The following is a 14,672-nucleotide window of genomic DNA, read 5'->3' as shown; positions in this document are numbered from 1 at the left end:
TTGCTCACAACAGCCCTAACCTATGAAATCTGGTGAAATCAAAATTGTGAATCCTGAATTGTATTTACCTATCTTAATTAACGCTTAAATAATCCAGTTCCTTTCAGTGAAAATTTCCTTCAGTGACTAGTCTAACAGGATCCGTCAGACTTCTATTCAGTGCATCTTTGATGTTCAGCACATAGTCACCCATTAACTCAATGCACCTTCATGACTCCCATCGGTGAAGCATCATGGATTTGAACACAAGCGTAATTTTGGTGGGAAGTAATGGTCAGTCTTTTATTCTTCAGAACGATGCCAACATTCTCAACTCGGCTGCATGCACTGAGCCTAGCATTATCACTAACCTCCAGTCAATTCAAGCAGATAGTTTTGCATACAATCTCAACTGCACCAACGTAGAAACTGCAGACAAAGACTCTCTTGGTGCAAATCCACAAATCGTTGCAATTCTCAACGAAAATCAGGCCCAGACTCTTGAAATCACCTCAGAGCAAGCAACGCAACTTGGGCTGCAATTTGACAGTAATGATCTCTCTCAAAAGAAACTGATCCTGAGCAGTGACGATATTAGCACCATCTCTGTGCCACCCCATCAAGAATTATCAACTCAATCTGGCCTATTCAATACAAACTATAATTTAAGTATTGTAAACTCTCCTGCTGTCAGCACTAGTAGTAGCACACCGTTTCTTGAATCCCAGTTTGTAGACACATCAAAGAAATTCTCCCTGGAGCCAGTCCTAACAGTCAGCAACACAGCTCTTCAAGCAGACTGTACGGAGTCATTTTTGCTGGAATATGGAGCCAAACTTAACAACAAAGAAGTTACCCCATCACTGCCAGAATCAGTCTCTACAAATACTCCAGCAGAACAGCAGCCAATTCAGAACAATTTAGTCAGACCTGAACAGTCAGTCTACGATTCCATTTTTCTTAAAGAGCCAAACTATGAAGAAATGTGTGGAGCGACGAGTTTACCTGACTTAGTAAAAAGCGTGAAAAAGAAGAAAGTTGAAACTAAGAGGCCACGAGATGGAATAGCAGATGTTCGGAAAAGTCTAGCAAGCCTGATACGAGTTCCTTCTCCTGTCCATGACAAGGCTGTTGATAAGACTTCGGGCAATACATCCTTCACTTGGTAAGAGGGAGAGAGTATTCTATTTTATGCTGAAATTCATTTTTAAACAATGAGGGCACACGAGTACAAAGACTCATGCATTAGGTCATATATCTGAATTGAAGAGTTTCTTGCAGCAAGTATGTGTAAACTTTATGGTACTTACTGCTCAGATAGTGAGTTTAGGTATATTTTCTCCTAAACAAAGAGATAAAACTTTTAAAATAAACAACTGAAAGGTGATTTAAAACAAAACAGATGTACAGATTTATTACTAACTACGAGGGTCGTCCAGAAAGTAAGTTTACCTGTTCAATAGCTCCTGAACTAAGGTATGTGAAGAAAATCAGTGAAAAGCATTGAAAAACCACTACTCTCAGCTCTTTAATGCGCTATAGATTTTCAAATTTGGTTCAATAGAACTCTAGAAAAGTGGGTTTTTTTGAACCCACCTCCTCTCCGCACGGGTCAAAAATTTCACAGAGTTCCCTTCGCAAGTAAGCCGCTGTGTCCATCGCTTATAGCAAAAAAGTGGCTTAGAGGTGGTTGAAATACTTGTAACACCTAAGTACTTAAAGACTTTTCTCAAGTAGGAAATAGCAGGATCGACCGTGTTTACTTTGATTATTGGTGCCTTTGGATTGCAGTACATGAAAATGTTAAGCTACATTTGGTAAACTCGTGAAGTTATAACCCTGAATTTGGTTTCGGTGTCTGAATTGAACACCATTATTCGTTCTATTGCCAAGATAAGTGGCCCTAGCCTTTTCTTAATTTTTTTTAATTCTCTTTTTCTTAATTTTTCAGTGAAAATGATAAAGGCTCCAAGCTTGAAAGCACTCCGTCTTTAGAAGTGCCTGTTTGTTCACCCAATGTTTCAAAAATGTCTGCTGTTCATAATTCTTCAAGTGTGACGAAAAGTTCCTCTGTAAACTCTCAAAGTGCACTCAAAGAGCCAAAAAAATTCAAGCCTGGATCAGCCAGTGCAAAGTGAGTATGTTTTTCTCCATTTTCAAGTATTTGATAGAGGAATATAGTTCACCTCACGAAGTGTACGTGAAAATTGACTACATTACTTACTTTACTTACTTACTCACATTATTTACTATGTCTGTGCAATTTAGAAAGTATGATTTAAGCCTGAACTTTCATTTGCAAAGGAAGAAACTCTGTTTTTTCCTGAATCCGTAAACATTAGAAAAACTATTTCATGGGCCCCCAAGAAGTAGGGCCATAACTTAGTCTTAATCTTCTCACCTGCAGGCTGATTTTTTAAATATTGTGTTTATCGACTAGGCAAGACTAAGGTTAAATGGAATACTTAAGCAATCTATCCCGCTGTGCAAATTACCTCCTAAATATTTTAGGTAACCCAATTATGAGTGGATTTAAGTTGAAAAATCTTTAAGAATCTGCTTCACTAATAGTCAATTTTTTTTCTGTCTCCACAGGAAGCAGTCAAGCCAAGAGAGTGATGAAAGGCTGGATGTCACTGTCAAGTAAGTAGTTGAACTCGATCAGTTTTGCTTTAGTTTAGAGTTTTTTCTTTCTTCTCTTTATTCTGTGCCGAAGGTTATCGAAAGTATGATTGGACCGCGTCAAACAGAAAGGAACCAAGCCACATCAGCTATTGCCAAATTTAACAGGGAAATTTCATTTTTTACGAGAGAACGTCTATGCAGATCCCTTTGAAAATTTTAAGGAATTTGCTTTGTGCTACGGAGAAAATTCTCTGGCCTAAAAATCCGCACAACCATTTTCATGATAATAATGAAATCGCCCGATTAAATTTGGCAATAGCTGATGTGGCTTGGTTCCTTTCTGTTTAATGCGGTCCAATTATGAGTCCCAAAAATTGTCTTCCTTTTATCACATTTTCACAGTTTTAGTAGACTTAAATATTTTTCATTAGAAAGCTATTTCAGCAATATTTTCATTTCCTATTATTTATTTTCTCAGCGCTCAATCCTTGACCAAAGAACAGCTTAACGCGATTGCTCAAGTCTTCTCAAACAAGCAAATCATGTTGGATACCAAAGCACCATCAAAAAATGTATTGTATGATCCTGAAACCAACACCAGGATTATTTGCAGGTAAGAGCCCTCAAGTTACAATACACTAGCAAAAGTATTTTAAGAAAATGATGTAAAAATCGGCATGTGGAGGTCTACCTCTTGAAGTGTAGTGTTTTTAGCACTAGTCGGTTCTGTGATGAAGACGTTCTGCTTACAATTTCCGGTTAGAGGATGCATACTTAATGGGCTCAAGTAAGTGTTGCAAGAGGCTGATTGTCAAGTAGGGGCTGAAGGGAGTGGGATCCAAGCACAGAATATCCTGGTTTCTTTAAACTTTTTTTTTCAAATTATCCATGTAGTTTTGTTTTTAATCTCAAATCTGAACCTTTTGGGGGGAGAGGGGGGGATTGTAAATGATCCATTTCTAAATTTGTGGAATTTGCTTTTTTCCTGGAAATTTCTACCTGTTGTTCTTAACACGTGAAAAGCCATGCTTTGCTGAACTCCCCATACTTAAGCTGACTTACGATTGCCGGTGAGAAAAGTAGTTCTCTTGTCAAATCAGGTATTTCTAATATTTTGTTGAAAATCCCTAATTGCTGCTGAATGCTTTAAGTATACTTTTTCATTTCTTGTAATGTTTTACCATGAATTTCAGAGTGGTTTACCCAGAAGACCTGTGCAAGAAAAAGACTGCTGACCCAGTTCCCTTCGAAGGAGAGAAAAAAGACTTAGAACCCAATAAAATTCTTGTCAAAAAAAGAGGACGACGTTCGAAACTGAAAGATGATGAAAAGTCCTCTACAGCTAACAAAAATGAAACTAAAACTGTGCCATCCAGCGCTGACAAGAAAGTGGACGAATCTGACCAGAATTTAGAAAAGGTATGCAACTATGGCTAGCTGATTACTGATGCATAAATAACTACATATTGTAATTTTTTTAACTTCCAAGGGTAATTTTTAGTAACTTAATTTACAAATTTAATCTGAAATTATTTTCCAGTAAGCATACTTTATTACAACTTGTCTTGATTGATTCAAGAATGGCGGACTATTTTTACATAAATAATTTCATATTCAAACGAATAATGCCATGTGCAACTTGAAATAAACTAATACCATTTTTTGGGCTCTCTCAAATATAAAAGCTATTCTAGAACTGTAAACTTGTCTTTTTTAGCTTCAAATGGAACAAATGCTTTGTCAACAGTTTGTGTTCGCATTGGATCATTCCCTGTTTTTCCAAGAAATGTTCATAATCTCAGTTGCCAAAATTCCTTAATTTATTTTTTGAAATGTCTGATAATTTTTTTCAAATTCAATATCAATTTGATGGTATCTTTTTACGAAGTCACCTTAAATTGTCCTCTCCAATCATTCTACAGATGCTAGTGGCATTATCACGCACAACTCGCAGTGGTCGAGTGTCCAGACCTCCTCGACATATGGCCACAAATAAGATTGCAGATGAAACAATCCCAACGCCCTATCAATCCGTTTCTTCTCAACCAAAACCAGAACCGAAAACTTTTGCTTTTCTGCCAGGTATTCAATACACATCTCTCATTGTTGGCTGGTAATTGAAGTTTCAGCTTAGCTGGGAATTTTGATAAGACAGGTGAAGTGGAGCAATGTGAATCTTGGAGAGACCTTTCATCCTATCTGTTTTATGTTCTACAGTCTAATCCTCTAAAGACAACACAAAAAATACTGTGCAAAGTGTTAGTTTTGCTGTAGTATTCCCAATGCACAATATGCCGTACAATTTTAAATGACATCTATAATACTAAGCCCCTGTCATCTCATGTCTAATCCTTAGTTAAAATCGGTGGAGAGAAGTGTTATTTTACTACTCAACCGATAGTAGTTTGCACAACAACCCGCGAGAAAATTTCTCAAATATACACATCAGTATGATATCATTCTTTTCAATCTCTGTTATACTCAATACCGCATTTCTCCTTTTCAGATGTAGTCAAGAAACGCAACGTTTCAGCCGAGTTCAAATGTCCAACTTGCGAGAAAGTTTATCTTGGTCAAGCCAAAATGGCGATGCATTTTGAGAAAAATCCAACGCACAGGAACTTGGAAAAGTGGAATGAAATCTTGCAATCTCTAAAAAAGACTGGTAAGCACCTTCGATTAGTCTACCATTAGGTTCATCTATGGGAACAGCACACACTAACATTTACAAATAACACCACCACAAATTTTGGGTTTTGGTTTGTCCTTTGAACAAAACCAATTTTTTTTTATTCCTAGGTGATATAGAAGTCGGAAAATGCTCATAATAACTTCAGGAAAATTTCTGGTGCTCAGGGCGCCGACATTTTGAATTTTTCAAAATTGAAAAAACTCACGATCAGTATTTTGAAAATATCCCCTCAACGGTTAATGTTACAAAAAAAACAAAAAAAACCAGTCAAAAGAGCATAAAGTTTCCTACCAAAATTACTATCCTTTTCTTTTTCTAGCTGAATTTTTTGGTCGTAAAGTTAATGTTTTCATCCAAAATTTGCTCAAAACAGGCACATTTTTGCTGATTTTTGGAGAAACTGGTTCTTATCTCCAGCCACGATTATCTGAGAAAAAAACTGTCAAGCTCATTGAAAAGAGTGTAAAATTTACTTTTAAAAAACATTTGTGAAAAGTTTCAAAGCTTGGCTTAATCCCGAGAAACAGCAATTTATTAGCTCTATCCTTAAAATGTGATTTTGTCGACCATTTCCCTTACAATCAAGAAAATAAGAGAGAAAAACACGGAACTTATTGGGTTGTTTTCCCTACAAAATAGTGTGGACCCAGCACTACTTTGTCACCTTGTTACACAGTTCGGGTCACGTTTTTACGGTGTTTTTCTCTCTTTTTTTCTTGATTGTAAGGGAAATGGTCGACAAAATCACATTTTAAGGGTAGAGCTAATAAAATGCTGTTTCTCGGGATTAAGCCAAGCTTTGAAACCTTTCACAAATGTTTTTTAATAGTAAATTTCACGCTCTTTTCAATGAGCTTAACAGTTTTTTTCTCAGATAATCACGGCTGGAGATAAGAACCAGTTTCTCCAAAAATCAGCAAAAATGTGCCTGTTTTGAGCAAATTTTGGATGAAAACGTTAATTTTACTACCAAAAAATTCAGCTAGAAAAAGAAAAGGAGAATGATTTTGGTAGGAAATATTATGCTCTTTTGGCTGTTTTTTTTTTTTGTTTTTTTCGTAACATTAACCGTTGAGGAGATATTTCCAGAAAACTGATCATAAGTTTTCTCAATTTTGAAAAATTTAAAATGGCGGCTCCCTGAACACCAGACAATTTTCCTGAAGTTATTATAGGCATTTTCGGACTTCTATATCACCTAGGAATCGAAAAAAATTGGTTTCGTTCAAAGGACAAAACCCATGTTGAGCGGTGTAATTGCTCCCCAAAGTTTCCCTCAATATTGAATCGGAGCCGCCGAGAGGTATTTAATCAAAGATGATTGTATTGGACCACTCTCAAATGCACTAAATCTCTAGCTTTTGTGTATGTTTTTCTTTATTTTTTAATCATGACACATTAATTCATAAAATATTTGTAGCAGGATTCAAATTTAAGACTTTATCTGGCAACTTTCACTCCTCTAAGCCATTATATATTTCTTAGACACCAATTGAAAAAATTGATTCAAAGCTTTGATCCAACAAGTACACATCAAGTACATTTTACATGGATGGTAAAACTGCAAGAACGCAAATCTTGTTTGCAGTGTTTCAAACTCCACACTCCTATTTCATTTTATCATTGGAGAGCAAACCAACGCCATCGCTTAAAATTATTATAGATTATTCTTATCACAGGAAAAAAAATCAGGGAGGTTCCGAAGAACTATGTTGAGTATGTCACCATTCAAAAAATCTAGTATTTCAGGAAGTCTGCAACATCACAAGTTTTAACAAATTTGTGCAGTTTCATCGGCGAAATGCAGCCACTTTTGGGTTAGTACCGCGGATGAGTGCTGCATTAAAATTCCTCGGTTCTACGGTCTCAGAGGCAAAATGCAGCGTGCAGTTGACTTAGCATTCAGGAAGCAAGTTTGAACAATTCCCTAACTTTTTAGGCAAGAATTTTTATTGTTAGTCACAAATGGTTCTACAGTTCAGCAAAATTTAAATGATGATTAATATTGCACTCATGTAATCATAAATTTGTTCAAATTTTTCAGACTCAAAAAATACATCTGAAGATGCCGGATCCAAAGCAAAATGCAGCACAGGAAAGAAGAAAGGTAAAAAGAGGAGAACCTATGAAGAATGCAAAATTCTCTTGAAAAAGGTCAGTGCTAAATATAGATATTTATATCAATTGGATAGCATTTAGTATAAAGGAACCAGCGCGATCACAGCGTTTTCAAAATTGTGCAACTTTTTCTTTTCTTAAAAAAAAAAAAAAAAAAACGTATGTGCAGTAAGTAATAAAAGTTACAAAATTATTTCCCTTCAAAGTGAACAATATTTTGGTGGGAGAAAAAAGCTATTAACTATTTTGAGACATTTTTTGGAAAATTATGAAGGAACATGATTTTTACAACACTGTAATCATGCTGGTTCCTTTTTGCTAAACACGATCCAATTGTTTAATGCGGAAAATGCTTAACTAAATCGCAAGAAATAAAAATTTTCTCAGGAAAATGAACTAAAATGTTTTCTTTTAATTCTGTGCGTTTTCTGTTTGAAAAGTGAGTGAAAGAAATAATAGAAAATTTGGAACAAATTTCTTAGGACCTTGAAAGTGCATGATTTTTTGGAGGGTACTTATCAAGAGATGCTTGAATTTTACTGTTTACTAATAATTGTCAGCTAAAAATCTTACTGTTTAGAATCATCAAAGTATTTGACAATAATTAGACTCTTCAAAAAGGCATTTTATCTCTGAGGGAAATTGCAACCTTTAGTCAAAGAGAACCAAGAATCGCTGACTTGGATTTACAATATGGGGAGAATACAGTGCGTTTAGAAAAAATATACAAAAAAGGTCATAAAAGATGTCTGGAAATTCTTCGAAAAGTCTGATTTTTTATTCTAGGGATGGCACGAACTATGCATATCAGGAAGCTGCTTTCATTTTTGACCATGTTGATGTCAAATGCAGGGTCGCCACTGTCAGGGAATATCAGGATAACTGGGCAATATCAGGGAATTTTATTCAGTCAGGGAAAACCTGCAATTGTCAAAGAACGTCCCAAGAGTGTCAGAGAAAAATTGCTAAGTTACCTTTATTAGCTTTCTAGAATGGATTTGACGTTTCGAAAAACAAATTTTGCCTGAAAACTATTTCAAATTATGACTTTTTAACCATCTGGCATAGATCTTAAATAGTCAGGGAATTACACCAAAGTGTATCAGGAAAATTACATACATAAGAGTCGCTCTCACAGCGCCCACTGGCGCTCTGCAACGCCTAACCGCCACAAAACTTGGTCCTCCCACAGGTCATCAGGTCCCTGATCAGGAAAATTCATTTTATAAATTCTGTGGCAACCCTGCAATGGATAAAAAAAAGAATACCCTTCCCTGGACCAATCCTAAATTTTATGAAATAATTTTCTATGATGTGTTTTCGTTTCTTTATTTTTCTCTTTTTCCCACCAGGCACTAGAAGACTGTTCAAAAACGGATGTTGCATCGTTGGCTGGTCCAATCGTAGCAAGCGTCCTTTCTGTATGGGAATTTCTCGTTTTGCGCTCAGCCAAAGTAAAATCGGAGAATGAAAATCATGTTCTTGCTCTGTTGAGGGAGCTGAAGGCATTGCTCAATCAAATTAAATCAAGTGCTGATGCCCTTATCTCGCCCATTAGCTGTGCACAGCTGGATTCTCACACGGAGACGACCAATCAAATTGAAGTAAGTTGTCTACTTAAAAATCTCCATGCTGCGTTTGTATCAAATTTTGATCGAATCTAGAAATTGTACTGTGTTAAGTTTCCATCAAAGTGCTCTGCAACTCAAATTTAGCTGTACCTTTGAAAAAGTTCTATCTTTGACCAGCTCAACCAAAAACGATTGAGATTTTCTTATACAGGATGGGCAAAAATTCATGCCCTCCTCCCTTGTGGAGGCGCGTCTCCTAGAAATTTTGTATGTCAGAAAATACCTCTGATTGACTGAGAAGCTCCCCTAAAATTTTGTTTTTGGTACACTCACACGTTCAAAAGTCAGGAGAGGCTTCCGGGAACTTTTTGCTCATCCTGTTAATTTGAATAGAAAACACTTTTAAACATAAATTATCTTTTTTTAAAGCATAAATAGGTGAAAGCATTCTGTTGGTTCTTTTGTTAATGTAATTGAAGTTAAATAATGTTAAAAATATTGTTCTCTGCTATTTTACTCTCAAAAATCAAATTAGAAAGTAAAATTATGCTGTCATTTTTTCAGATTGGGGATGATACAACTAGTCATGTTTTAGGCGTACCGTGTGGAAAATATCGTGTCAATAGCAATTATGAAAACAACTGGCTCAAATCTTTTTCGGAAGGTAGTAAGAAGCTGACAGAAAATAACACTGATTCAAAACGGCCTCGACATGAAGAAGATATTAATCTGTGGCCCTCTTCAGAGAACCCCACTCAGTTACCACCCACTGTGCCCACTGAAACTTTCGACAAAGGTATTTGCTCAGTGTTACCAACCACCTTATTTCATAAAAATGATGGTACTAATGCATTCTATATTAGAGCAAAAACTATCCTCAATCACTGAAATTTAGCTAATCTGTTTCTATATTTGCCATCACTTTGAGGATGAAATCAATTATAATTTAAGTATAGCGATGCTCACATACATCTAATTGCTTCATTAAATTGCTTCATTTAAGTAATTATAAAACATCTACCACTCTAGTTGTCTAATTCCTCCTAAATCAAAACCCACGCTCATTTTGGCAAATGAAACAATTACATATTCATTTTAAATATTTTCAACCACTTTTTCAAGTTGGATACAAATGAGCACCTCATTCACAAACTCTTGCATACGTACATCCATCAAAAATGTAAATGATTGTATCAGATAAATAAATCAAATCAAATAAGTAAGTGAATAAAAAATTTAAAAGGTCCCTTCAGAAAGCACAGAAGAACTTTTAATATTCAGTAGATCATCCCCACAGTAAAGAAAAAATGTACTCTTGGGTTGTAAACTAGATAAGTATTTACCGCATTCTTGAAAACCCTCTGAAAAGTTCTTTGCAGAGTGAGTCATGCATACATAACAAACTTTAAAGTGCTCGCAAAAATGCATAATGTTTTCTTCGTTCACTATGTTTTTTGCAACTAATTAGTCTCTTCTTTCCCCCAGGTGAAAATGACCTCAATGCATCAAATCTCCTTCTCCCAGAGAATAATCACTCCTCAACGAGCTATATTGATGAGATAATGTCTCAAAGACTTGAAAATTTGCGCACCCAACAGCAAAATGAACTCAACGATTGCTTCACAAGTGTTGATGACCTCATCAACGATTTTTCCGTTGCTATTGGGAAAAAGTCAGAAATCATTCAAAACTATCCCATCGACAAGTGTGATACTAGTCTGGATCTCAACTTCAGCTTTCCGCGTAGCGAACTCATCAGTGACTTTCAGCTCATGAACGATGAGAACAGGTTTGCAGGCTCAGCTTCCGAGCCAGGTCCATGTTCGAGCTCTCTTGTTAATTATCCTATAGATGATTCTGTATATGACAACATGAGTTCAATGCAGGATGTGATTTCAGATGATACTGATCTCATGAAGTCACTAGTAAACTTTGAGTTACGGCAAAATGAGACGCTTAATTTTGATTCAATGAACCAATTTCCGCTGCATGAGAATGTGACTGGTGCTTCGGAATTTCGTGTTGATGGTACAGGATTTGATCGAGTTGGACAAATCAGTAGTTTAGTGTTGCCACAGGGGACAAAAATTCTGAAAGAGGACCCAAGAGATGAGCTTGATTTTGTGCATTCTTTGGATTGTTTAAATCCGTCAATTTAACATCGCGTAACTTAGTACTGAAGGAGTGGATAAGCTTTTTATTTGCTATCGTGGAAGTGTTGCTTTTTTAATGCTGTGAAGCACTTATTTCCCTTTGCAATTATCGGGTGCTTTTGGTGAATGGTGCAACCTCAAAACAGCCTCTTTCAATTAAGTACAAACTTATTTCTTATCTTTAGATAATTCCATGCCGTTTGGAGTTTTTTAAGAATTTCTGGGTCCATGGATTGTTTTCAGTCTGTTTGAGTCGATATATTACAGAAGACAACAAAAAATCATCACAGAGAGAGAAGAGACTCTTATTGTTAGCCATCAGTCATTTTGCCAAACCTTTCATGCTGAATTTTAGCGCTGGAGTTTCAAAGTAGTTTAGCCCTTAATTTCAAGTTATGGTTAAATGGAAACCCAGCTTGGGAAAGCTGTGCTAACCAATCAGGTGTATGAATATAAATCTAAATTTTCTAAAAATTTAGATTTCAGCTTCTTCTGCCGTTTCTGTTACAAAGTAAATTTAAAAAATATTTAATTAGACATAGTTATAGCATATCTTAATCAGTTGTAAACTGATTATCATCTCTGACACCCTAGGTGTTTAACGTTACACTGGTATTTTCTATAAAGATCATAAATGTTTGTAAGTTTTTTTACCCCTGCATTTTTAAAATAAGCTGACTGAATTTACAATGATAGTATCAAGCCAACTCCAAGCAAGCAAGGGATTCCGCCAGTCTTAATTTTATCCTGATTTTGCCCGTTCTAATTTTCATCCTCTCCTTCCTTCCTTATTTTAATTACTGTGATATTTTTGTGCAAGTTCTCCTTAAAAATTTCTAATATGTTTTCTACTGCCTTATTGATGAAAGAAGCAAGTTCAAATATAAATGAGTTTAATCACTGTAAATGCAGAGTGTATATATACATACAGGCAAGGAGGGCTAGACTTAGGATTTTTTGGCTCATAAAAGCAGTCTAGGGTACATACTCCCCTAAAATGCACCTTCTTAGGAGAAAATTCCTAATAGAGGAAGCCTATCTCGTTAAAATTTGACATTGTAACCACTTTTAAACGCAATTTGAGGCGTTTTTTGGTATACATCATGAGAGGTAAAAGAGTTGAGGGCTCCTTATATACCTAACTATCCAACTATGAGAAAAGGGGAAAACACTTTGTCCAAAAAAAAAAAAAAATTAAGATACCTATTCATTTTGAGGGGAAGGGTAAAAAACTTTTTAGTGCAGGCCCGTAGACCCTTGCCTAATGTGTCAACACGGTAAATCTAGCTCTGCTAGTGAAAGGTTTAGCATTTTAACAGCATTAGAGAATAGCATTCTTCTCACAACAAAATACCCCTCTCATTTATGTATTGAGTCAAATTAGTAGAAAACATATGAGCATAATTTTTCATTTTGTGTACCTGTACATGCAAATAACTGAAAGCAACGTTCCAAGACCGTCTTTAGCTTTAATTTTTAAAAGAGGGTATCTTTATGTTTAATTTCAGTGGATATTGAAAAATTTGATCCATGTCTATTGAGTTTCCAGGTCTTAAAATGAGAGGCAGAATTTAAGTCCATGATTAAAAAATACTCTAAGAAGTAGAAATTCTGACTAGGACTGAATTCTGACTGTCTCACATGTCAAATACCCGTAGATATCCTGTTGCAAACCATGATTACGACTTATCTTCTATCGATAAAATGTTTCAATTTGCTTCCTATTAGTTACCACAAGAATTACGATAGACCTATGGTCCGCCGTAAAGGGGACCTCAGCCCACGAAAACTCTTAAGTCAGAGCATAAAAGAGTTCTCATAGAAAATTTTGGATAAAAAATAAAATGTCAACTCCAACCGAAGATCGGTGGTTGGAAATTACAAGGGTGGATAATTAGCTTTTGGAATCTACATACGTCTATATGAACTTGAATTACAATTTTTATAAGTAATTCAATTTTAAGTAACCCCCTCTCATTCAATTTATCTAAGATATTCATCAAAAAGCATGAAAAAACGTAAAAGATTTTGCTTTTTTTGGAATAAAAGGCAAGTGAATGGTTTTATCTCAATGTTCTTATTTTTATGAAACAACATCAATCTAATTTATGTAGTCAACTATTCTAAGTTTTCACTTGATAATTATTTAGTAACTAACAGCGTTTTTTTTTCTTGTACTTATCTTCTTTTTTTTCAAAATTTTACATAATTTCTACAAAAAACAACTATCCTTCTTCAAAACATATCTTGTTATCCTTTTTATCCCACTTCAAGTGAGTTTTATCATACCCATTAATGTAATAACAAAAAAAGTTCAGTTTTTTCCGCCTTTTTTTTCCTCGAGAAGTATAGTTATTTCAGGTATTTTCAAACTGTTAAATTTTCCAGTCTCTCGGAAGCTTTTAAGAGCGAAGAAGGAGAAATAAGAAGCCGGATGGAACTCGTTTTACAGTTTCATCTTTGTTGACTAGCACCGCTGCCATCGGCACAAGTCTGTCGTTGATTTTTTCTCCCATTGTTTCTCATTCTTGCTGTGTTCGAATTGCGTAGATACTTACGCAGGCAAACCGTTTACTCTAAAAATAAAAATGGAACATTTGTAACAACAAAAATCAATCTCTCATTACTTATGACACATTTTCTGCCACTCATGCTTCTCTCTTGTTTCCCTTGTATCTTTATTCACCCAGTATCATCATATATACAATAATTTACAAAAGACAGAGCATAATCTCTTGTTTCTGATCATTTTAAGTATCTTGTTTTCAGGTGTACGTTCACTTACTTATGGTATTTGCCATAAAATTGTTCCTTCTTGTCTCATCAGAGCATACCTTAGGTGTAAGTTCTCCATAAATGACTGTTCACACATCATGGAGAATTAAATTTACATTGTTCTCATTATTTTCTCGTTCTAGATTTATATATGTACTTTGTTTTCTTCGCCTACGATTTCTAAATTTTTTACTTTATTTATACCTATTTAGGAAATGTCTTTATTTTTAAATAAATTTTTGTGCTGCATTCAGTAGCCTTGTAATTATTTCTCTATGATTTTGACAATTAATGGAGATTGTTAAACTTTGTACCAAGGTTACTACATCCATCACTTCGATATTATTAAAACTTCATAGAATTTCATGAAAGAAGGTAGTCTTATATGAGAGTAGGAAATACATCCATACGCTGTAATGAAAGTTTGAAAGACCGTCAAACAAATCTTTTTTTACTGTACCTAAGTGAGGCACTCTTCATCCTACAAGCTCAAGCTGTAATTACAAAACTCAAATCCAATCCTTTCAGTCAGTCTACAAAATTCTTCCTCGTATTATTAAAAAATGGATGAAAATTTTGTTCTCATCGCTTGAATGTATGCCCACCCACTATCCAAATTTTTGCGCCCCAAATAAGTATTATGGCTCCTAGTTTTTAAAGCTTAAACCTTTTTTTCTCTATTTTAAGAAGGAATATTCTCCATGAAATATTATGGATTGTTCTTTAGAGAATAAAAAAAAATAAAAATAAATTGAAATT

General features: G+C 35.1%; 1 protein-coding gene across 1 annotated transcript; it reads left to right on the top strand.

The window, feature by feature from the left end:
• The first annotated feature begins 11 nt into the window (after positions 1–11).
• On the top strand, positions 12–14,166 carry LOC109030742 (uncharacterized). The gene is made up of 11 exons (XM_019041848.2): positions 12–1,144; positions 1,931–2,113; positions 2,575–2,622; positions 3,083–3,217; positions 3,798–4,023; positions 4,527–4,686; positions 5,111–5,269; positions 7,341–7,450; positions 8,767–9,018; positions 9,550–9,781; positions 10,471–14,166. The coding sequence occupies exons 1-11, from the start codon at positions 234–236 to the stop codon at positions 11,142–11,144; spliced, it is 3,090 nt and encodes a 1,029-aa protein (XP_018897393.2). The 5' UTR covers positions 12–233; the 3' UTR covers positions 11,145–14,166.
• The last annotated feature ends 506 nt before the right edge of the window (positions 14,167–14,672 follow it).

Source organism: Bemisia tabaci, chromosome 3 (assembly GCF_918797505.1).
Source record: "Bemisia tabaci chromosome 3, PGI_BMITA_v3".
NCBI classification, from domain to species: Eukaryota; Metazoa; Arthropoda; class Insecta; order Hemiptera; family Aleyrodidae; genus Bemisia; species Bemisia tabaci.
This window is presented reverse-complemented; position numbering and strand designations above follow the sequence as displayed.